Source organism: Mauremys reevesii, linkage group 12 (genome assembly GCF_016161935.1).
Source record: "Mauremys reevesii isolate NIE-2019 linkage group 12, ASM1616193v1, whole genome shotgun sequence".
Classification (NCBI taxonomy): domain Eukaryota; kingdom Metazoa; phylum Chordata; order Testudines; family Geoemydidae; genus Mauremys; species Mauremys reevesii.
In genome coordinates, this window is record NC_052634.1 from 11416037 (window position 1) to 11436650 (window position 20614).

Genomic DNA, 20614 nt, shown 5'->3' on the forward strand with positions numbered 1-20614 from the left:
GGTGGTGATGATCACCATGTGGGCACAGCAACTCCGTGCCAGCTCCATGCCAGCTTTATCCTCCTCTCCACCTTCAAAATGACCCCCTTGTTCCCTTCCAAATCCGACAATCCCGACAGGTGGCTCTAACCCCCTGCTCCAAGGCTCACTTCCTTCACACATCCCTAATAAGTTCTCCTGACCCCCTTCCTCCTGAAAACCTATCCCCCCAGGCCTTTGGGGGGGACCCCTGGCAGTGTGTCCACTGGGCCCCGGCATCGCTGATCGATCCAGGCATGCTTTCACGGGCACATCAGAGAACAGACCCGGAGCGGGCTTGGTATGAGTGGAACTGTAGTTTGGGGTTCTGCAAACATGTTGCTGAGCTCCCTGGTGCCTGCAAAGACCTTCACAGAGAGGAGACAGGGGAGAGAGTTAGATGGAGCTGTAGGAAACTGAGTGAGGATTGTGTAGTGAGAGGAAGAGGCCTGGGACATCATGTGGGATGGATGAAATGGTCTGGTGGGGACTCACAGAGATGGGAGGAGCTGGCATCGCTCTCAAGGGACACTGCTGAGGTACTACAGAGAGAAGAGAAGACCAGAGGGACAACTGGTAGAGGAAGGAGCCCTGCATGGGACTGGAGACAGGGAGATTGGAGAGATGTCAGGAGCCTTTCATCCAGTCACCAGCTCCCCTAAAACTCCAGCAAAGTTCAGGCCTGGACCAGAAAAAGGTCGGAAACTCAAGTCTTGCCTTGATTTGAGCCAAATCGATCTGCCCCACCCTGATTGCGAAAGGAGCGCTGAGATTAATCCTGTCGTTCGATTCAAACTAGGACCCAGGAAAGCCCGCTCCAGAGAGCCCTTCTCCGGCTGGCAGACCATGGCATGTGCCTGGCTAGGCTCTGGGAAGACTGTGAAGTGGCAGAAAGCCCTCTGTATAGGAACCCGAACCCTAGCTCCAGGTACCAGACCCATAGGAACCCCAGTCCTAGCTCCAGGTATCCTACCCATAGAAACCCCAATCCTAGCTCCAAGTACCCCACCTATAAGAACCAGGGGCGGCTCTAGGCACCAGCGGGCCAAGCGCCCGCTTGGGGCGGCATCCTGGGGAGGGCGGCATTTGGCCCAGGTGGAGCTCCCGCCGGCATGCCTGCGGCAGGTCCACCGGAGCCCGGGACGAGCGGACCTGCCGCAGTCATGCCTGCGGCGGGTCCTGTCTTTCCGCGGCTCCGGTTGAGCTCCCGCAGGCATGACTGCGGCAGGTCCGCTCGTCCCGGGCTCCGGTGGACCTGCCGCAGGCACGCCGGCGGGAGCTCCACCGGAGCCAAATGCCGCCCTCCCCAGGATGCCGGAGCCGCGGGAAGAGGGGACCCGCCGCGGGACTGGGGAAGGGCGGCGCAGCGCTCCGCGCTGCTTGGGGCAGCCTACTTTGTAGAGCCGCCCCTGATAAGAACCCTAACTTCAGGGAAGAGAGTCCTACCCATAGGAACCCCAACCCTAGCTCCAAGTACCCTACCTAGAGGAAACCATAGGGCAGGGATGAAGAAGGCAAGCTGAGGAGATGGGTGACAGCTGGATCGCGCTGCCCTCTCTGGCTAAACGCAGTGTGGCGTGACGTCCTTTGCAGGTCTGCCATTCACTGATCACCCTCCTCCTCCCCAGCATCTCTGTTTCTTCAGGCACTCTGGTCTTTTTTTTTTTTTTTTTTTTTTTACTAGCTAATTCCTCCCAGTGGGCGCCTGCTCTTCATTACCACCACCCCAGCTTGCTTTGGGTCTTGTCTGACAACTCTCACTAGCACTTGGCTTCAATATGAATATGAATGTTATTCATATTAGCGGTTTAAAGGCCAGTGCAATACGGCCTGCTTCTGAAAAATGCATAGCCTGACGGGAAAATATCCTCCAATTAGTATTTTAAACCCATTCCTCCATTTCTGGGATGTGCTTAACACAGAAAACAAATGAAACAAGCCTCACAGTTGGCGTAGGGCCTACAAAAACAGAGATCTAGCTAAGCTTACACTGATAGATTCTCATAGGATCTGAGCGTCACGCAAGCTGTTTTAATGTATTTATCTCCACCACACCCCCCAGGAAGTTATCCCCATTTCGCAGAAGGGAATGCAAAGCACAGAGAGGTTAAGTGACTTGTCCAAGGTCCCACAGAACAGTGGCATCGGTGGTAACCGAACGCAAGTCTCACAAATCCCAGGTTAGCACCCTAGTCAGCAGACTGTCCTCCTTCACCTCCTATTGGGGCATCTTTCTGGCATGATAAGGACCTTACGTTTTGTCTGCCATTTTAAAGGATCTGGACCGAGAGCATCTTTAGTCTTAAAGCCTCTGCATTTTCCCATACCCCCAAAGCCTGGATTTGTGCTTCCAGTAATACTCTTGGCACTTTCAGGCAAGAAGCCACACAATCTTCACCAAGGAGGGGAATTATTTTTGCTCCCATTTCACAGATGGAGAAAAGGAGGCACAAAGAGCGTAATGGTTTGCCCCACGGTCATCCAATAGGACACTGGCGGTGAGGAACTGAAGTTAGGTTAACTGACTCTCAGCCCACTTCTGTAACCACTGGATCACACTGTCCACTTTAGGCCCTCAAATGCCATTTACACATGCAGCACAGGGCATGCACATCTGAAGTCAGGATAGGCCAGATGGCCCCGATTTTGGGGTCTTTTTCTTATATAGGCTCCTTTTACTCCCCCACCCCCTGTCACAATTTTTCACACTTGCTGTCTGGTCACCCTAATTCAGGGTATCTGAATTTAGAGAGCAGATTGAGGCCACTTTGAAAACAAATGCCCAGAAGATCCATTCCCAGGCAGGAAAACTAGCCTAGGAGTTCAGATACTCCATATTGTGGAGAGATGAATTAAATATAAATTCATGGCCTGATTTTAAGACGAGTCAAACAACGGCAGGTCTTGTTGGAATGCATGGGCACTGCACATGCTCAGCACCTGTACAGATCAGGTTATTAGTGCAGACTTGGGCCCAATACAAAAATCCAGACTCGAACCCTACCCAAGTTAGGGGGAAATCTGGCTCAGAATCCAGATCAGACTTTAGCTGCTGGCTCCTGTGTTTATAAGGGGGTGATTCAGCTAGAGCTGAACACCACCAGTCTCTGAACTACGGGCAAGTTTGCATCTGGATCTAAACACACCACCTTGGGCACATCTCTAATTAGCTGCTGGTCTCTGCTCCCAGGAGCGCTGGCCTCTTTATCTCTGCAAAAGCCTCTTTTTAAAGGGCTAAACGAGATTTGGAGAGAGTAAATGGCTTGGCAATCTGGCTTCCTCTCTTCTCTTCGTCATTTAATTAAAACACCCGGGACAGAGGGATGCTCAGTATTTAATTATTGTTTCCCCTGCCTGGACACGGCACCTGGATGCACTGGATGGGGAGGCCCCTTCCTTGACATGCTGTTTTTATGGCTCTTTTTGCCGCTGTGAGTGTGTGTGGGGGAGATGGTGTGGAATCGCAACAGAATCCTGGTGCCTCTTACAACAGCACTACAACAGAGTGGTCTATTCCCCACCTCCACCCCGCTCCTCTCTCCTGCAGTGAGAGCGTGGCTGTCACAAAGACAGGGTGAAATCAGGTCGCTGACCCCTCTTTCCAGGTTCTGCAGTTCAAGTGCAGACTCAACCACTCTGGCTTTGTTCAAGGTGAGTGGAGCCCTGGGAACGGCAGCAAATAGTTTTTCTGCTGGGGCGGATGCCACCTGCAAGACCTTTCTGTCCCCCTCCATCCACATACCCTGTCGGATTCACCAACCTTTTGTCGTCTTTGTACCACTGGAATTCTGCGGCGGGGACGGCGGAGGCTTCGCACTGAAGAATGCCCTTCTGCCCCACGGGCACCCCGGTGCTCTTGGCGTCCGAGATGTACGGTGGGTCTGTGGGGACATGAGGGCGTGTGAGTTTCTCCCCCGAGCCTCGGAAAACCCTTCTTTTCCGCCTTCACTCCGCAAGCCTCTCTTTCTTCCCCACCTCATGGGCTGAGCCAAATGAATCAGCTAGAGGCAGAAGGTCCCTGTGCCAGCCGCCCTCCCCTAGCCAACAGGAGGTCTGTTCGCCGAGCCGGTGCCCAGTTCCTGCCACTCAAGTGCTGTTTTACAGGCCCGCAAGGAACTTCACGCCCAGCGCTCAGGCAGATGGGAAGAGAATGACCCCAAACTTCATTCTGTGTCTCTAGCCAGCATGGGCCCTTCTGTCTGTCTGCCCCAGTTCACCAGCAGCACATGCTTATTGGAGCCTCTGGTTCTCTCCACTGCTAACAGTTGTGTTCCTTTGGCGTGATTGCACGTGACTTCGTGTGTGCGTGCGTGAGCCCATGCGCCTGTGTGTGCGGGTGCCCATACTGGCGAGTGCATTCACATATGTTTGTCTGCGCATGTGTGTGAGCTCATGCACACATTTGTTTGTACACGTGGGTGAGCACATGCACATGTTTGTGAATGAGTGAGTGTGTGCACACGTTTGTGCATGAGCGTGAGCGCATGCACAGGTATTTGAGCATGTGTGTGTGAACACATGCACCATATGTATGCTTTTTGAACACGGGTGCTCCTGTTTGTACCACAGTGTCTACATGGAAGTGCATGCCCCCTGTGTGTCTGTGCCTGTGTGTGTCTGAGTGCACGCACTGTATGTGTATGCAGAGGAGTAGGGTGCCAGGAGGGCTGAGTTTTCTTCACCCACTCTCTTAGCAGCAGCATTTCTGCTCATTATTTGTTTTTAAATTCCCACTTGCTGCTCACTTCCCGCTTCACTTCTCCCCTGAGGTTATCAACACAGCATCTCACCATGGGCTGCGAAAGCTCCCATGCACACAGAGAGCCAGGGAGGCAGGGGAGTGGGGAAAAAAAGGAATTCAAAACCCAAACGAATGGACAGAACTACATCTGCTAAGAAAATAGGCAGTCCCCTTCCCAACCCACTCTGCGTATGCCCCCAGCCCCCTGCAAGGACACACCCAGCCCTCCCCTCTTGCACAGATACTCCCAGTTCCCTGAAAGGGTGCCCCCAGACCAAGCGATACGGCCTGTGAGTGAGGGGACAATGATCTCTTCCCCTCCCCACCGCATGGGGGGGTGCTCTCCTTTCTTTGCTTGCCACCCTGTCTCTGCTCACTGCCTGCCCCCGGCGTCGCCTCTGTGCTACGGCCACGAGCTGGCACCCGTGGTTACTTACAGTTCACGGTGACTTTCACTCTCCGGACGACGGGAGCTGCCACGTCGTTGGATGCGCTGCACTCGTACTCGCCAGATTGCTCCCGGGTGATCCCCGTGATCTCCAGGTATTCGTCTTCGCTCACGAAACCCACAGCTGCAGGGGCCGGAAAGAGAAGGAGAACAGGGGCTAGGGAGCAGCGCCTCACCTGAGTTAACAGTTGCATGAGTTGAAAGGCGGTGGGGGGCCCTTCAGCCGCTCTACCTACCTCCAATGCCAGTGGGGTTTCCCGACTCATGAGCCCCTCCTCCCCACCCCTCCTCTTCACCCCTTTCTCTGTCTGATGCAAGAGAGAAACTCAAGTGCTACAGTCCAGCCATGGAGTAATAAGGAATTGCAGAGCCAGGTTTAGCAGGGCCCCATGGTGTCCCACATGCAGAAGACAGTTTCCACCCTGGTAGCACTGGTTTGGAGCCCGCAGTGTGGGAATATTCCCTTCTGGGTCAAGAGGGGAAATTCATTTATCAGGCCCTACGGACAGGGTCTATTCTCTCCCACTCTAGCAAGGCCCCTGGACTGTGACCCTAAAGACTTCACCCTCTGAGAGGACTCGGGCACCCGCTGAACATGGGATTCTTCATGTTGGCTCTACACAGGGGGAGCCGTGGATAAGAAGTTCTCCCTTTGGTTCAGCTAACAGGCTGCCTCATCAAACCATAAAGATCATTCCAATTTGGTCTAAACGCCAGGCCTGAATCTCTGTAACTAAACTCCAATGTCAGAAGGACCCTGAGCCAACAAATTCCCCTTGTCCAGGACCTTTTACCATCAGCTGGGTACTAATACGATCTGACCATTGGAAACCACCTTCCCGTCCCGAAGGATCACAACTCATTCAGTTATCAGTTCATCCAGCACAGAAATGCTCTCCCCTCTGCTGTGAAATGTAGCAACTGTTTCACACTAGCAGCAAAACGGCTCCCGGCTTTACAAGAGGAAGTGCATGACACCATACACAACTGACTCTGGTGGTGGGAGTGAAGGCAGGAAGATTGCAATCAGCCATGTTGGAATTTGTTCCAAGACGCCAGGCCTGATTTTCCCCTAATTTAGGGGGAAGGGCTGATGTATCTTTGTAGACAACCAGGGCCAGATTTTCCAATGAGCTCAGGGCTCCACACAGTACCAAATGGGCTGAGTTCTGCTGAAGATTTAGCCTCTCGTTTATGTGCTGTGTTCTCTGGAGAGCTTTGTTTTGATACAGTCCCTGCTAGCATGCCAAGTGCACCACGGCTTGGGTATCATGGTCAGTGGAACTGGAATCAGAGGGCCCATGTTCCCTGCGGTAACTGGTATTCATGGGACACCAGAAAAAACAAGGAATGCAGGGAGTTAGGCTGGAAGCAACACAGGGACACCAGAGTGCCCAGAATTTAATAAGTTCAATTTCAACTTAACCTGTGCCCACCTTCCCTCTTTGATAGTGAACCACGGGGGCAGTGTGGGAGCTGTGAGTTCCCTGCGGAGCAGCAGCTGGCAGCGTGGGCCACAGAGCTTGGGCTGAAGCAGACAGAAACCTGGCCCCGCGATGGATCCAGTAGAAGGAGTTCGAGCTGTACACAGCCCTGGCCATGCAGGGGGACAACAACAGCGGGAAAGTAAAACTTTTACTTTACCTTACTGGGGAACAAGGCAGAGAGGTCTGCAGTACTCTGATGCTCACCACTGCCCCAAGCCTCATAGAAGTCCTCTGGAGAGCTACTGTTCCCCAAAGCAGAATGAAACTGTGGAGCAACACAGGTTTTTCACTAGAGACCAAGCCAAAGGATGAAAAGCCAAGGAGGCCCAATGTGCCCAGAGGTACATGCAGTGAGAGAACAGCAAAGAAGAGCAGGTGGCCAGGAGTCCGTACCCTTAATGAGATGCATTCACTGTGGGAGACAGCAGGAGCAGACAAAGGAGAAGTGCCCTGCGCTAAGACGGCATTCCAAGGAACATGGCAAGTGGGACCATTTTAGCAGCGTGCCCAAGAGCAGAAGTTCTCAAACAGATTCATTCAGCCATGTACAAGAGGGGGGCAGCACATCAGACAGCGGTGGTGACGCCATGACTCTCTCTTTGAGTACGAGAGCATACCAGGTTCAGGTTACCGAGATAGGAAGGTAACAAGGGACCATATCGACCTCTGTGTAAGCAACCATGTTAACAGGGAAACACCCTGCATGATTCCAGCTGGATAGCAGGGCCTCCTGCAACGTGACTGGAAAATCATTGGGAAGCTGATTGGAAACCCATACGCAGAGAGTAATTATCAATGGTTCACAGACAAGCTGGAAGGACATATCGAGTGGGACCCCACCAGGATCTGTCCTGGGTCCAGTTCTATTCAATATCTTCATAAATGATTTGGATAATGGCATAGAGAGAACACTTATAAAGTCTGCAGATGATACAGAGCTGGGAGGGGTTGCAAGAATTTTGGAGGACAAGATTAGAATTAGGGCTTGATAAACTGGAGAAATGGTCTGAAATAAATAGGATGGAATTCAATAAGGCAAAGTACTCCACATAGGAAGGAATAATCAATTGAATAAACACAAAATGGGAAAACATTGCCTAGGAAGGAGAACTGCAGAAAAGGATCTGGGGGTTATAGTGGGTCACAAACCAAATATGAGTCAAGCATGTAATATTGTTGCAAAAAAAAAAAAGGCAAACATAATTCTGGGATGCATTAGCAGGAGCATTGTAAGCAAGACACGAGAAGTAATTCTTCCATTCCACTCAGCACCGATAAGGCCTCAACTGGAGTACTGTGTCCATGCTTTGAGAAAAATGTGGACAAATTGGAGAAAGTCCAGAGGAGAGCGACACAAATGAGGAAAGGTCTAGAAAACATGACCTATGAGGAAAGATTGAAAAAACTGGGTTTGTTTAGTCTGGAGAAGAGAAGACGGAGGAAGGCCATGATAACAGTCTTCAAGAATGTAAAAAGTTGTTATAAAGAGGAGGGTGATAAATTGTTGTCCTTATCCACTGAGGAAAGGACAAGAAGTAATGGGCTTAAATTGCAGCAAGGGAGATTTAGGTTAGACATGAGGAAAAGCTTCCTAACTATAAGGATCGTTAAGCACCAGAACAAATTACCTAGGGAGGCTGTGGAATCTCTGTCATTAGACGTTTTTAAGAGCAGGTTAGACAAACACCTATCAGGATGATCTGGATAATACTTAGTCCTGCCTCAGTGCAGGGGACTGAACTAGATGACCTGTTGAGGTCCCATCCTGTCCTACATTTCTACGATTATACGATTTGTTGGGGTGAATTGGACTCAAACATGTGCTTTACAAACAGCAGATGCAAGCAAATAATGTACAATGACAGCACAATGCAGCCCACGGGAAAATGTGACCTCATAACAGCTGACCCAGAATATAACAGTTGGTTCCAGCTCAACTTTGCGGTGGTAGAAGGTAAGCACCACAGATCCCTCTTGGGAAATACGGCTATGCAAGCCATGGATCCGATCAGGTTCAATTGCGATGCAAAAGAGGGAGTCCCATGGACAATGGAGAGCATTTAAAAAGCACATGGGGATGTTTTCAAAGGCAACGGGTGCCTTGCAAGAAAGCTGCAACTAGAACTATGCCCTGCCGTGGATTCGGTGTGCTTACCATGAAGAGAAATTACCATGGCACTATGTAATCCAGTACACAGGGAGCCTCAAAGTCTGCAGAGCAGAGGTATCACAGCACCTGTAGAGGCCAGTACAGCCTGGGCAAGCAGCATGGTAGGAAAGAAGTTATCAGGCAAATTATGCAGCTGCCTCGACCCAAAGCAACTCAAATGAGTATTGAAAAGATGCCATTATTCACTGCCCACAACTTCCCAAAGCCAGAATCTTTGTGGTCTGTGATGTGAGGAACAGGCTTTGGCACATGAGCCTGGATAAAGAGCCTGGTGTGCTGACAACGTTTGCAATGCCATTTGGTTGCCACAGATGGCTGCGCATGCTGGCGGGCATAAGCCCAGCACCAGAGGTGTTGCAGAGAAAACTCGCCCAAGCGCTGGAAGGGCTGCCTGGGGTGAAAGTAATCGCAGACGATATCCTTATTGTAGGTGAAGGAAGCAATGATACAGGAGCTGAATGGGACCATAGCAGAGAATGACAAGCTTTTCTACAGTGATGCAGGGACAAGAACTTAAAACTCAACTGAAAAAAAATGCAACTCAGACAACATGAGGTGACATATATTGGACATTTGCTCACAGCAGAGGGACTGAAAGCAGATCCCAAAAAGCTGAAGGCAGTCAGAGACATGCCAGCTCTAGTGGCTATGAAAAGGGTACAGCACTTCATAGGAATGATACGTTTTCTGACCAAGTTCTGTCCACACTGGCTGCCGTAGGCAAGCCCATATATCAGCTCACAAGGCAGGATGCTGAATGGGCCTGGGCAGGTTCCTAACAGCAAGCATTTGACACTGTGAAACAAATTATAACAGATGCCCCTGTCCTGTAGTACTACCAACCAGGAGAACCACTGAGACTCCAGGGTGATGCATCGGAGAAAGGATGGGGTGTATCTCATTTGCAGAAGCACCCAGTAGCTTATGCTAGCAGAACCCCTGTCGCAGGGTTGTTACACCCCATCACCCCCCCGGAGGCAGGGGAGAGGTGCGTCACCACCCCACAATCAAGTTTGAAGGGGAGCCCCAGATCTCAGGGCTGCATGGAATGTTTATTTGCCAGGAATGAACAGACTCATAGACTTTAAGGTCAGAAGGGACCATTAAGACCGTCTAGTCTGACCTCCTGCACAATGCAGGCCACAAAATCTCACTAGAGTGACCAGATTTTATCGGGACTGTCCCAATATTTACTTGTTTGTCCCACGTCCTGACCGATGTTGGGTCGGGATGCAAATTGTCCCGATATTTTGCCCTCCGGTGCACAAGCGGAGAGGGCTCATGCCCCCAACTCAGCCCTGGCCCCTCCCCAACTCCTTCCCCTCCCTGACCCATTGGATTCCTCCCCAAGTCCCCATCCTGGCCTGGCCTCTGCCCCAAGCATGCCGCATTACTCCTCCCCCCCCTCCCTCCCAGGCTTGCGTGAATCAGCCCCACCAATTTTTCCTATGCTCCGGCGGCTCGTTTTCTCCCCCCCCACTCCGCCGGCGACCCGTCCGCCCTTCCCCCTGTGTCCCGATATTTCATGTCTCTCATCTGGTCACCCTAGAATCTCACCCACCCACTCCTGTATCAAACCCTTAACCTACTTCTGAGCTACTGAAGTCCTCAAATCATGGTTTAAAGACTTCAAGGTGCAGAGAATCCTCCAGCAAGTGGCCCGTGCCCCACGCCACAGAGGAAGGCGAAAAATCCCCAGGGCCTCTGCCAATCCGCCCTGGAGGAAAATTCCTTCCCGACCCCAAATATAGCGATCAGCTAAACCCTGAGCTTGTGGGCAAGACTCACCAGCCAGACACCCAGGAAAGAATTCTCTGTAGTAACTCAGATCCCACCCCATTTAGTGTCCCATCACAGGCCCTTGGGCATATTTACCACCAATAGTCAAAGAACAGTCAGCTCTGCTCCTTGATGGAAGGTCATGGTCATGTGATAACTACCAACCGCAGCCCCTTCCACTAAGGCACTAGGCTGTTGTATTGGCTCAGAGCCGGCTGAAGAGCATCATCTACTGAATCACAACCACCATTTCCTGCAGTGGTCCTTGGAGGTCTCCCAGCCATGTACCAAACCTCTCCAAAGGCTCTTTGCCAGCAAGCTGGGACTGCAGCAGAGGTGGTCCAGCTGGTTCTTAGTACCAGCAGGACCCCTACCCTATGTTTATAAGTAGCATGCATTAAAAAAATATTCAGGTTATTAATGCTATGCTTCCCTGCAGTGCCATTCCTGTGCCCTGTTTCCAATGAAAAAGTGTGTTTGACCTTGAAAGAAGAGGGAAAAAAAGCAGCAGCTTTTTTTTAATAGCCCCTGAACAGGGAGAGAGTGGGATTTTTGTATTTATTTCTTTGAAATCTCTCTATCGCCTTTATCAGATCTCCTGCAGCAGGGCTGCTATAATTACTGTGCAAAGCATCTCTGAGACCAGTGTCACACTTAATATTCCTATTAATTTTAAACGGTAGTCCTTGGTACATATGTGTGGCAATTGGTGTCATATTTTAATTAGGCTTGCCCTACACCATCTGAAATTAATAATAGCTCGAATTACCAGTGTAATTTATAAATTAACATTGCTGCAGCATTAGGAAATAAATTAGCTCCGGACAGCTGTTTCTGGGATTGAGCGCCACCGGTGAGGGGAGTGCTCACAGGTCCCCCAGGGAGACGGTGCGCTTGGCTGCTGGATCTGGGGAGACGAGAGGACACCGAGTCCTGCAGCTCTCCTGCCTCTCCTCTCGCCTAGGGCGATGCCACTCAGAGAAGCACCTTAATGATGGTGTGTGCGGGGGTTTGCCGTCCCAATAAGTTATGGCTCGAGGTGGGTGGCTGGTCACATCTCATGCATGGTTACTTCTGTGAATACGGAAAATACGCACACTGCATGCTCAAATACACCCCCCACAGCTGTCCACCTCCGGTAGGCAACCGTACAAGAACCCATCACTGCAGCATCTGACCAGTGACTATGATCATGTAGATTAACAGCATTCTATCTGTCTGTCTGTCTATTTATCATGCCCCGATCATTATAGTATAAAGCACCCAAATATACTCACACACCTGCATAGATACTGATGCTCATGCAGGCACACACAGGTTCTAAGATATGCCTGTGTTCACTGCAAACATGTACACGAGTATACACAGACTGCACATTAGCACAGGTTTGCAGATGTGCTCATGTGTTTTCATGCGTGTGTGCATTTTGTGGAACACTCGCTGTATGGCTAAACATGGCCCATGGCAATCTCTCCAGCACCCGTTACTCGCCTGGGGACCGGGAACTGTGAGCCTAAGTGGAGATGAATCCTCCTCTCTGGCAGCTAAGCATAGCCGCTCCATGGCGAGTGGCCAGAGGAGCTGCATAGCAGTGCATCCTCCAGCCTCATTCCTTATCCAAAGGGCCCCCTCACGGAGACTCACAGAGCTGAGCTCTGCCCCAGAGAAGAACCCCATCCCTATAACCCTGTTGTACCGCAGAAACATACCAATTCCACAGCCAGATGGCTCTCATCCTCTTCCCCCGCCCTGGTGGAGGGTGCAGAATTTGCCTCCTTTATGCGCATGAACAAACACACATATACACAGAATGAACCCACGCAGACAGGGGCACACCCATACGTGCTGCCTCTGTTCATCATAGGATTTAAAAAGCCAATTTGCAGCCATGTGTTTCTGTGACATGGGTTTGCAGGCAATGAAATTGACGCATGGCCACTCCTTTGATTTCCATCTACATCCTGTGTCCCTGCCTTCCTCCCCTCACTCCCCCACCCCCACATACGTGTCTGCTATAACCAGAATGCACACGCCAGTCACAAACCAGCCCTAAAGTGAGCTGTGTGCAGCTCAGGCTGCACTCTAGAATGTAGCAAGGGGGCGAACCACTGCATCTTTACGTCATCTCAGGCTCCTCAGCACTGTGATGAATTGTTAACATCCATATGCTTCCGCGGTCCAAAGCGGAAATCCCCACCGGACTGGTTTACAACTAAAACTGCTGAGCTCATCGGTATCTAGCACAACTGAAGGGCAAGATATGAAAGCGTCACCCCCAAATCAATATCCTTTGGAGACACAAAAACGGCACTTTTCCATTCCACGGGTTGTGCGGTAACGCGTGCTGCAGAAAGGGCCACCCTTTTATGGCTGACCTAGAATTGGCTTCTCAGTAGCACAGCGCGGCCTGCTGATAAAGTGAGGACACAGCCAGTGGCCTTCAGATACTCCCGTGTGCAAATCTCACTCCAGTCTCTGCAAAGCAAAGATAATGAACCACCTTCTAATTAACAAAAGCCCTTTCTCTGAGTGCAGGGAAGTAGCTTAGTGAGCATGGACCTTATTGAATCTCATGCCAAAAGAATTAGCCACTGGAGTGCAGGGAACCACAGTGCTCGCGTGTGGTTTGAGCCTGTTATAAGTGAGCTTCAGTGTGTTTCCTTAGCATGCAACAGACTTTGTTAAAAATTAATGGTCAGGGTCAGCCTTCCACCCACAAACGCTCGGGAAATATCAGAGATAAAGGCTCCCAAGTCCTTCCTTTTGTGCTTTGATAGTGCAGAAGTCGGAGATAAGTGCATGGTGATAAACCTACAGAGGGGTGAACCACAAAGGGCCTGGGAATGCAAGTCATTTGGGATGGGTACACACAAGATCTGATCCTTATCCAAACAATTTGGAGGTCTAGAGCCTGCAAAGGCAGGCCAGAAATACAGCAGAGTACGGAGACACAGCTCTTGCACTGGATTTCAGCACTTGCTTTTGCCCTTTCAGAGACTGCAGGATCCGGATTCAGGTATCTAGCGACTATTAATGAGTATTATTGTCGCTTCTGGAGGCTTCACTGAGATCGAGGTTCCATTGCACTAGGTGCTGTACATACACATACTGAGAGAGAGTCCATGCCCCAGAAAGCTTAAAATCCAAACAGACAAGAGAAAGAAAGGGTTGGAGGCACAGACAAGGTCACACAGCCGGGAAGAGATCCCAAGTTTCCTGAGTCCCAGTCCAGCGATCTCTCCATTAGACCACACTGCCTCTCATCCAGCTATTTATCATTAGTTACCCATAATACTAACAACACTGGGAATTATTAAGGCATTTGAGAAATCTAATTTGCTTTCCAACACATATGTTCTTTTGTTGACTCTTTGATCTTTATTCTGCTTAAAACAATTAACCTAGAAGGTCAGTTTCTCTTACTGTTTACGGTCAGTGTCTCGTGGACTAGTGCCATGATGCTGTGCTTGGGTTCCCACGACAGCAGAGAAACAAGTCAATCCCCCTGCTGTTTTCCATGAATGAGAAAAAAAAAAATCCTGTGATCATTTCTGTGCACATCGGGACCCATTCCTTCCACCCTGCCCCTTCATCAGTCAGCGGCACCTGCGCCGAGGGAGTTCAAAACAGCGCTTTGCGGAGCTGGCACCATTACACAGTCACTGTGTGTAAAGGACAACACAAGGTGCACAGCAGGGGGTATCCAGGCCATTACGTCCCCCCCCTCCTTTTTATTTGTCTTTTTAAATATATAAAACTTAAGCTTTGACTTTAAGTTCCCCTTCCCTGCACAATACCATGGGTGATCCAGTGCTGGCGCTGCAACTAGGCAGTAAAAAGACTTTAAAAAAAACCCTATATATGGAAAAGCACAGTCACCTCCTAAACCGCAATAGCTCATCAGTTTCCCTTTTTTTAACACCTCAAGGCCCAAGAGCACAAGAGGCCTTTCTGAACAGTATGTTGCCATTGGGTTTCGGGTTTTTAAAAGGAAAGCAAGTTTTGATGGACAGAGAAGCAGTAAATAAAGTCTCAAGCCACAAAGTCTGTAAAACCCGCAACTAGCTGAGACCATTTAAAACAAGCATGGTACAAAACAGATCAACATTCTACTTCCAAGCTGAAAATTCATTTCCCATATTCCACCCCCCCCACCCCAAATAAAATGGGGTTTAGCAGACCCTTTGCTGTAGCATCCCCTGCTGGGTAACACCAGCCACTGCATCTGCCTAAAGCGAAAAGCACAGATTGAGACTAATTGCTAATGCACTCTGCTCTGTGGCCTCTGCATTTTTGCCTATTTATAATGGGACGTCTTGTTGATATCTGGACAAATCTCATTCATTAGTGACTGCCAGGAATGGAGAAACAAATAGACTGGACTCGGGGGAGCAGCACTGGGGTTAAGCAAACACAATCTGTAAGCACAGACAGTAAGAAGCAACAGAATGCTCATGTAAACTGTGGCTGCTGGGGTCTCACAGAGCCATTAGAAATGGAAAGGACAATTATTCACATGGAGAGTGGCGCCAGCTGGCATGAAAGGTGGCACTGGTACGTCTTCGGGTGAAGATCACCCCTGTGTGGAGATCCAGCACAGCTGTATGCACTGCTTACATCCCGCTCAAGCCCTGTTTTGGCAGCTTAAGTCATGCTTAAGTCATAGATCTCATGCTGGCCCTGCTGCAGAGGGGTAAATTTCACTCTTCGGGCCTGCTTCGCTGCGGCATTACTCCACTGCCACGCCAGTGTGACTCCCTTGATTGCAGCGACATTACAAGCTGGAGTGATGCAGTGGCGAAGCAGGCGTGTTGTGTTTCGATCTCGAGCTCCACCTCTGTGAACGTTTCTAGTGAGAAGGGGCTTGAGGGGCTGGCTCCCAGGAGAGATATGGGGTTGTTCAGAAATTCTCCTCCCCGTCTGATGGCTGTGTGAAATGGGTTACTGTATCTCATGGACTCACAGACTTTAAGGTCAGAAGGGACCATTATGATCATCTAGTCTGACCACCTGCACAATGCAGGCCATAGAATCTCACCCACCCACTCCTGTAACAAACCCCTAACCTATGTCTGAGTTACTGAAGTCCTCAAATTGTGGTTTGAAGACTTAACTCAGTTCTTAGTGGGCACAGGTCTGTCACAACACCAAGCAACACAATGGGCACATTTGCTGGCAATTCCAGCAGAAAGGCATAGGATTAAATGGACCATGGAGTCCATCCTCTCATTTCGTACACAGAGCGGGTCCAGGGTGAGGCTGGTTGGCAAGGCAGTGTATGCAGGTGAGGTTCTCTGCATACCCATGTTATAGCTTGCGTAACTAGCACTTGCCTCTCCCAAAGTTCACTCCCCGGTATCGTCGGAGGCAGGACAGTCTGTTAATCTGAAATAGCCAGTTCCTGGTAGAAGGTTTGAGAGCTCCCTCACCTCCTTCCATTCTTCCTTGTTGAATCAACTTTGTTAACTTTTAAAAGATGGCTCCGCTTGAGCACAGTTAGGAGCTGAAATATTACAGGAATTAATATTAAGCTCTCTGAGCTCCTAGGGAGCCACAAAACTGGCACAGCCAGCACCTATTAATAATAAAAATAATAATAATAATAATAAAGATATAACACAGGCCAGAAAATTGAGCCATTAAGAAATACGTATTCCCCATCCATCAGCTAAGTGCACACAAGATTCTTGATTTAACTAGGATAGGGAGCGCCCGTCTGCCCCCTTCTGGCCTGGGGCATGCTAGAGCATCTCAAGGCAAGCTCTGAAGTTTGGTCAGAGATCCTCCAAGAGTGTCAGGAGACAACATTTCATTAGTTGAGTAAAGGCCTCTTCAGAAGTCCTATTTATCCATCCATCTCCCCAAACCTACCTACCTACCTACCTACCTACCTATCTAATCTACCTACCTACCTACCTATCTAATCTACCTACCTACCTATCCATCCATCCCCATATACTCCCACTGATCTAGCTCTACATATACCCCTCATCTCAATAGTATCTGAGTAACTTTCAGTCATTATTGGGTTTTAGTCACTGCTCTGTATCGGGCCAGGAAGGGTGTAGATTTCACACATGCGTGAGAGTCTGTCTGTCCGTCTCCTCTGAAAGATGCAGCCCTGTCTCAGGGCATATTATCACCTCTGGATTGCCACTGGGACTGCAAGCTCCCAGATGTGATTCCCTTCCTTGGGCTCATCGTTTTCAAACTGCAAAGGGAGGTGACCCTAGCCCCTGTAAGTCCCATGCTTCCCGGAAGCAGCATGCGGGGAACGGTCCATTAGATTTTTAACTCATTCATTTGAAAGCAAATGGCAGGCTGAATGTTCTGGAGCACCTCAAAGCCACAGACAAGAAGCACTTGTTTGTTTCAGGAAGGGTGTGGGGTACACGCTTGGCCAGCCTCCCTGCTCAGCTCTGCCAATGAAGCCCGCTTCTCCCCTGCAGCATTCCCTGCTATTCCAGGCCTAGGTGTTTCACGCAGCTCTGTTAATGCACCTGAAAGTGGCCCATTAGTGCTCCCAGCTCTGCCAGCATTGGGGCTCCTCATTGCTCTGCCATACCACAGTCCTGATGGGCACAAGTGATCAACAACACTGCCAACAATGCAACTAGAACCCGCAGCAGCATTCCTGGCTCCTCCCCACAGCTCTGCCAAGGCACTTCCCCTCTGGCTAGCAGCTCCACCCCTGCTACTACCACTTTTCTGAACACTGCCGGGCTCCTGGTGTTTTCTTGTGATGTGTGCACAATTATTCACTAGTGGCAAGGAGGAGACGCCACCAAACACATTGCACCAGTGACCAGGGACTTAGCTGAACCCTGGAGAGGGACTGCTGGAGCAATAACCTGCTATCAGGGGTGGCTCTAGGAATTTGGCCGCCCCAAGCACGACGCGCTGCCGGTCCCACGGCTCCGGGGGACCTCTTGCAGATGTGCCTGCGGAGGGTGCGCTGGGAGGGCGGCAGGCGGCTCCGGCGGACCTTCCGCAGTCATGCCTCCGGGAGGTCCACCGGAGCCGCCTGCTGCCCTGCCAGCAAAATGCCGCCCCAAGCACGTGCTTGGCGCACTGGGGTCTGGAGCCGGCCCTGCCTGCTATCCCAGCCAGCCTGTGACATAACTGCACAGTGCCTGGGGTATGTATCTAAGTTATCTAAGCATCCATGTCTTCAGTTCTGTCCTTTCATTCCAAGCTCTAATGGCCTGCACGTAGGAACTCTGCGGGAAACGGCGCCTGTCCCAGTGCATTCTGGAAGGGGGGAGTGTGTTGTAAGCTGGTGGTGCACAGTCAGCAGCTGGCGAGTGAAGCACTGCCTCTGAGAGAGTGGATGATAACTTACGCTGTCAGGCGGAGAAGTCAAGCAGAACACAAGTGGTTGCAACAGAGCAATTAGCAAGGAACCTAGGTAAATCAGCAGAAAGCTTGTTCCTGCCTTCAGAGCCCTATGCACATAGAAATGCGCATTCCTGCCCTCCGTCTCCGTTCACACACGGGGAAGTACTTCTGTGCCCGCCCCCACACCCCCCATTATGCCTGCACAATTCCCTCCAGGGGAAGCGGGATCCTGTGCATCAGCCATGAAAGGAGCCATCAGGGGATCTCGATTTTGTTCTTGGCTCTGTTATCAAGTCACTCTAGCGCTGCAGTGCCTCAGTTTTCCCATCTGTAAAATAGGTCTAATGACACTGACCTCCCTTGTAAATGGCTTTGAGGCCTAGCGGTGAAAAGCACTATATAAATGTGAAGCATGTTCACCCCACAAGCACACATTTGTTTATTGCTTCTTTATGGCGCTCATCACCTTACTTCCTAAGACCGAAGGAATTTATCCTGCTACGAGGAAGTGAAGCATTATCACCATTTTACAAACAGGGGAGCTGAGGCAGAGATTAAGTGAGCCGCCAAAGGTGACACAGTGAGTGAGTGGCAGAGCTGGGCACAGAACCAATTTCTGCAGTGTCCTTGCCTGATGTCTTAACCAAAAGGCCACTTTTCCTCTTGCATCCTCTCGTGTAGCCTTATACACTCACCTTCCTGCCTGTACACGACTAGGTCCTGTCTGACCTGGGAGAACAACCCTTCAGGGGGACCTGGGTGCAACACAATAAAACACTGATCAGTCTTATAGTGTGGATGGAACCCAACCACGGCTGAACTCTGTCCCCAGAGTAAGGTAACAGCATGATGCTGGGACGCGGGAAAGCACAACTTGGTTCCAGCTACACTGCAAGGCTGACTGTGGTGGGGATGACTGTGTTGCACCCAGATCTCCTAACCCAAGAAGTCCCTACAGAGCGGTGAGGCCCTTGCTTTCAGGGGATACTCTGTGATATGAAAGTGCTCTACAAAGAGATGCATGGAGAGGATGGGGCTGGCTCCATACAAAATGGAAAATGACTGCCTAGGAAGGAGTACTGCGGAGAGGGATCTGGGAGTCATGATGGATCACAAGCTACATATGAGTCAACAATGTAAGACTGTTGCAAAAAAAGCAAACATCATTCCGGGCTGTATTAGCAGGAGTGTTGTAAGCAAGACATGAGAAGTAATTCTTCCGCTTTACTCCACGCTGATTAGGCTTCAGCTGGAGTGTTGTGTCCAGTTCTGGGCGCCACATTTCAGGAAAGATGTGGACAAATTGGAGAAAGTCCAGAGAAGAGCAACAAAAATGATTAAAGGTCTAGAAAACATGACCTATGAGGGAAGATAGAAAAAAAATGGGTTTGTTTAGTCTGGAGAAGACAAGATTGAGAGGGGGACATGATAACAGTTTTCAAGTGACATAAAAGGTTGTTACAAGGAGGAGGGAGAAAAAATGTTCTTCTTAACCTCTGAGGATAGAACAAGAAGCAATGGGCTTAAATAGCAGCAAGGGAGGTTTAGGTTGGACATCAGGAAAAAATTCCTAACTGTCAGAGTGGTTCAGCACTGGAATATCTTGCCTAGGGAGGTTGTGGAATCTCCATCATTGGATATTTTTAAGAGCAGGTTGGACAAACACCTGTCAGGGATGATCTAGATAATACTTAGTCCTACCTTGAGTGCAGGGGACTGGACTAGATGACCTCTCGAGGTCCCTTCCGGTTCTATGATTCTATGATTCTAACTACAGTAAAATATAACATAACACTAATGTCATCCCTAGGAGGACTGCAAAGGATGGGGAATGAGGTGTGTCTGCAACCTCACCCCTCCATGCTCACCCAGGGCTTGGCCTAAGGGGCTGCATTCTCTGCAGGTGTAGACAGTAGAGTTACACAGCACTTTAGCTCAAAGATTTCCGGTGCTGAGAACCAGGAACAAGAGGTCATAAGGGTGCTGGGGAAGGTTGGAGGATGAAGGAGAGAGGCAAGGACAAGAAAGATAACATGAAATCCAGCCCAGGTCAATAGTGGCCATGTGTGCTCACCACCTATCAGCTGGTTGGTGGCTAGGGTGAAATGAGCTGGGTGGGTCTCAGCCTGTCCTGCAATGGGGCATGCACCCAGCTCCCAAAACTCCACCACAGTTGGCACCAACTGGCTCTCTGCTGGCAGGTGTAGCAGGGAGGTCAAGTAGTTAGCAGAGCACAGGAGCTGAATGCTCCCTCTAGGGAAAGGCTAAAGTTCATCCACAGGGGGCACTGCCAGGCCCTGCTGCCGCTCACGCTGCACCTGTTAAATGGCAAGGTGGCTGGTCTGGCCCCTTGCGCCAGCGCTAAGATTCACTCTTAAAACAACAGCAGCGGCACAGAAATAATGAGCCACATCCTCACCCCAGTCCTGGCTCCTCCCCCAAGGAAAAGAGGGCGTGGCCAGAACATGTTGGGCCATGGCGATTCTGGCACTTTGGACCACTGCAGGCAGCATAGGTTAAAGCAGCCTTGAAACTGCTCTATTTCACACTGAGGGTGGAACCACTGTGAGCCGTCTTTCCCCCTTCCTCTGGATCCGGCACTGAGTGATCAGATCTGAGGATCAGGAGCCAAA

At 50.3% G+C, this 20614-nt stretch overlaps 1 protein-coding gene across 20 annotated transcripts in view; it reads right to left on the reverse strand.

The window, feature by feature from the left end:
* The window catches only part of LOC120375737 (protein CEPU-1), a 757368-nt gene that overhangs the window by 22473 nt on the left and 714281 nt on the right, over positions 1-20614 (reverse strand). For all 20 annotated transcript variants that reach the window (XR_005586712.1, XR_005586711.1, XR_005586710.1 and 17 more), the window contains 2 exons: positions 5197-5331; positions 3779-3899 (listed from right to left, as the gene is read on the reverse strand). Coding sequence is in view for 16 of the 20 variants with exons in the window: in XM_039496604.1 (XP_039352538.1) it covers positions 3779-3899; positions 5197-5331 (256 nt within the window). In the remaining 4 variants the exon portion in view is untranslated. The remainder of the gene's footprint in view (positions 1-3778; positions 3900-5196; positions 5332-20614) is intronic.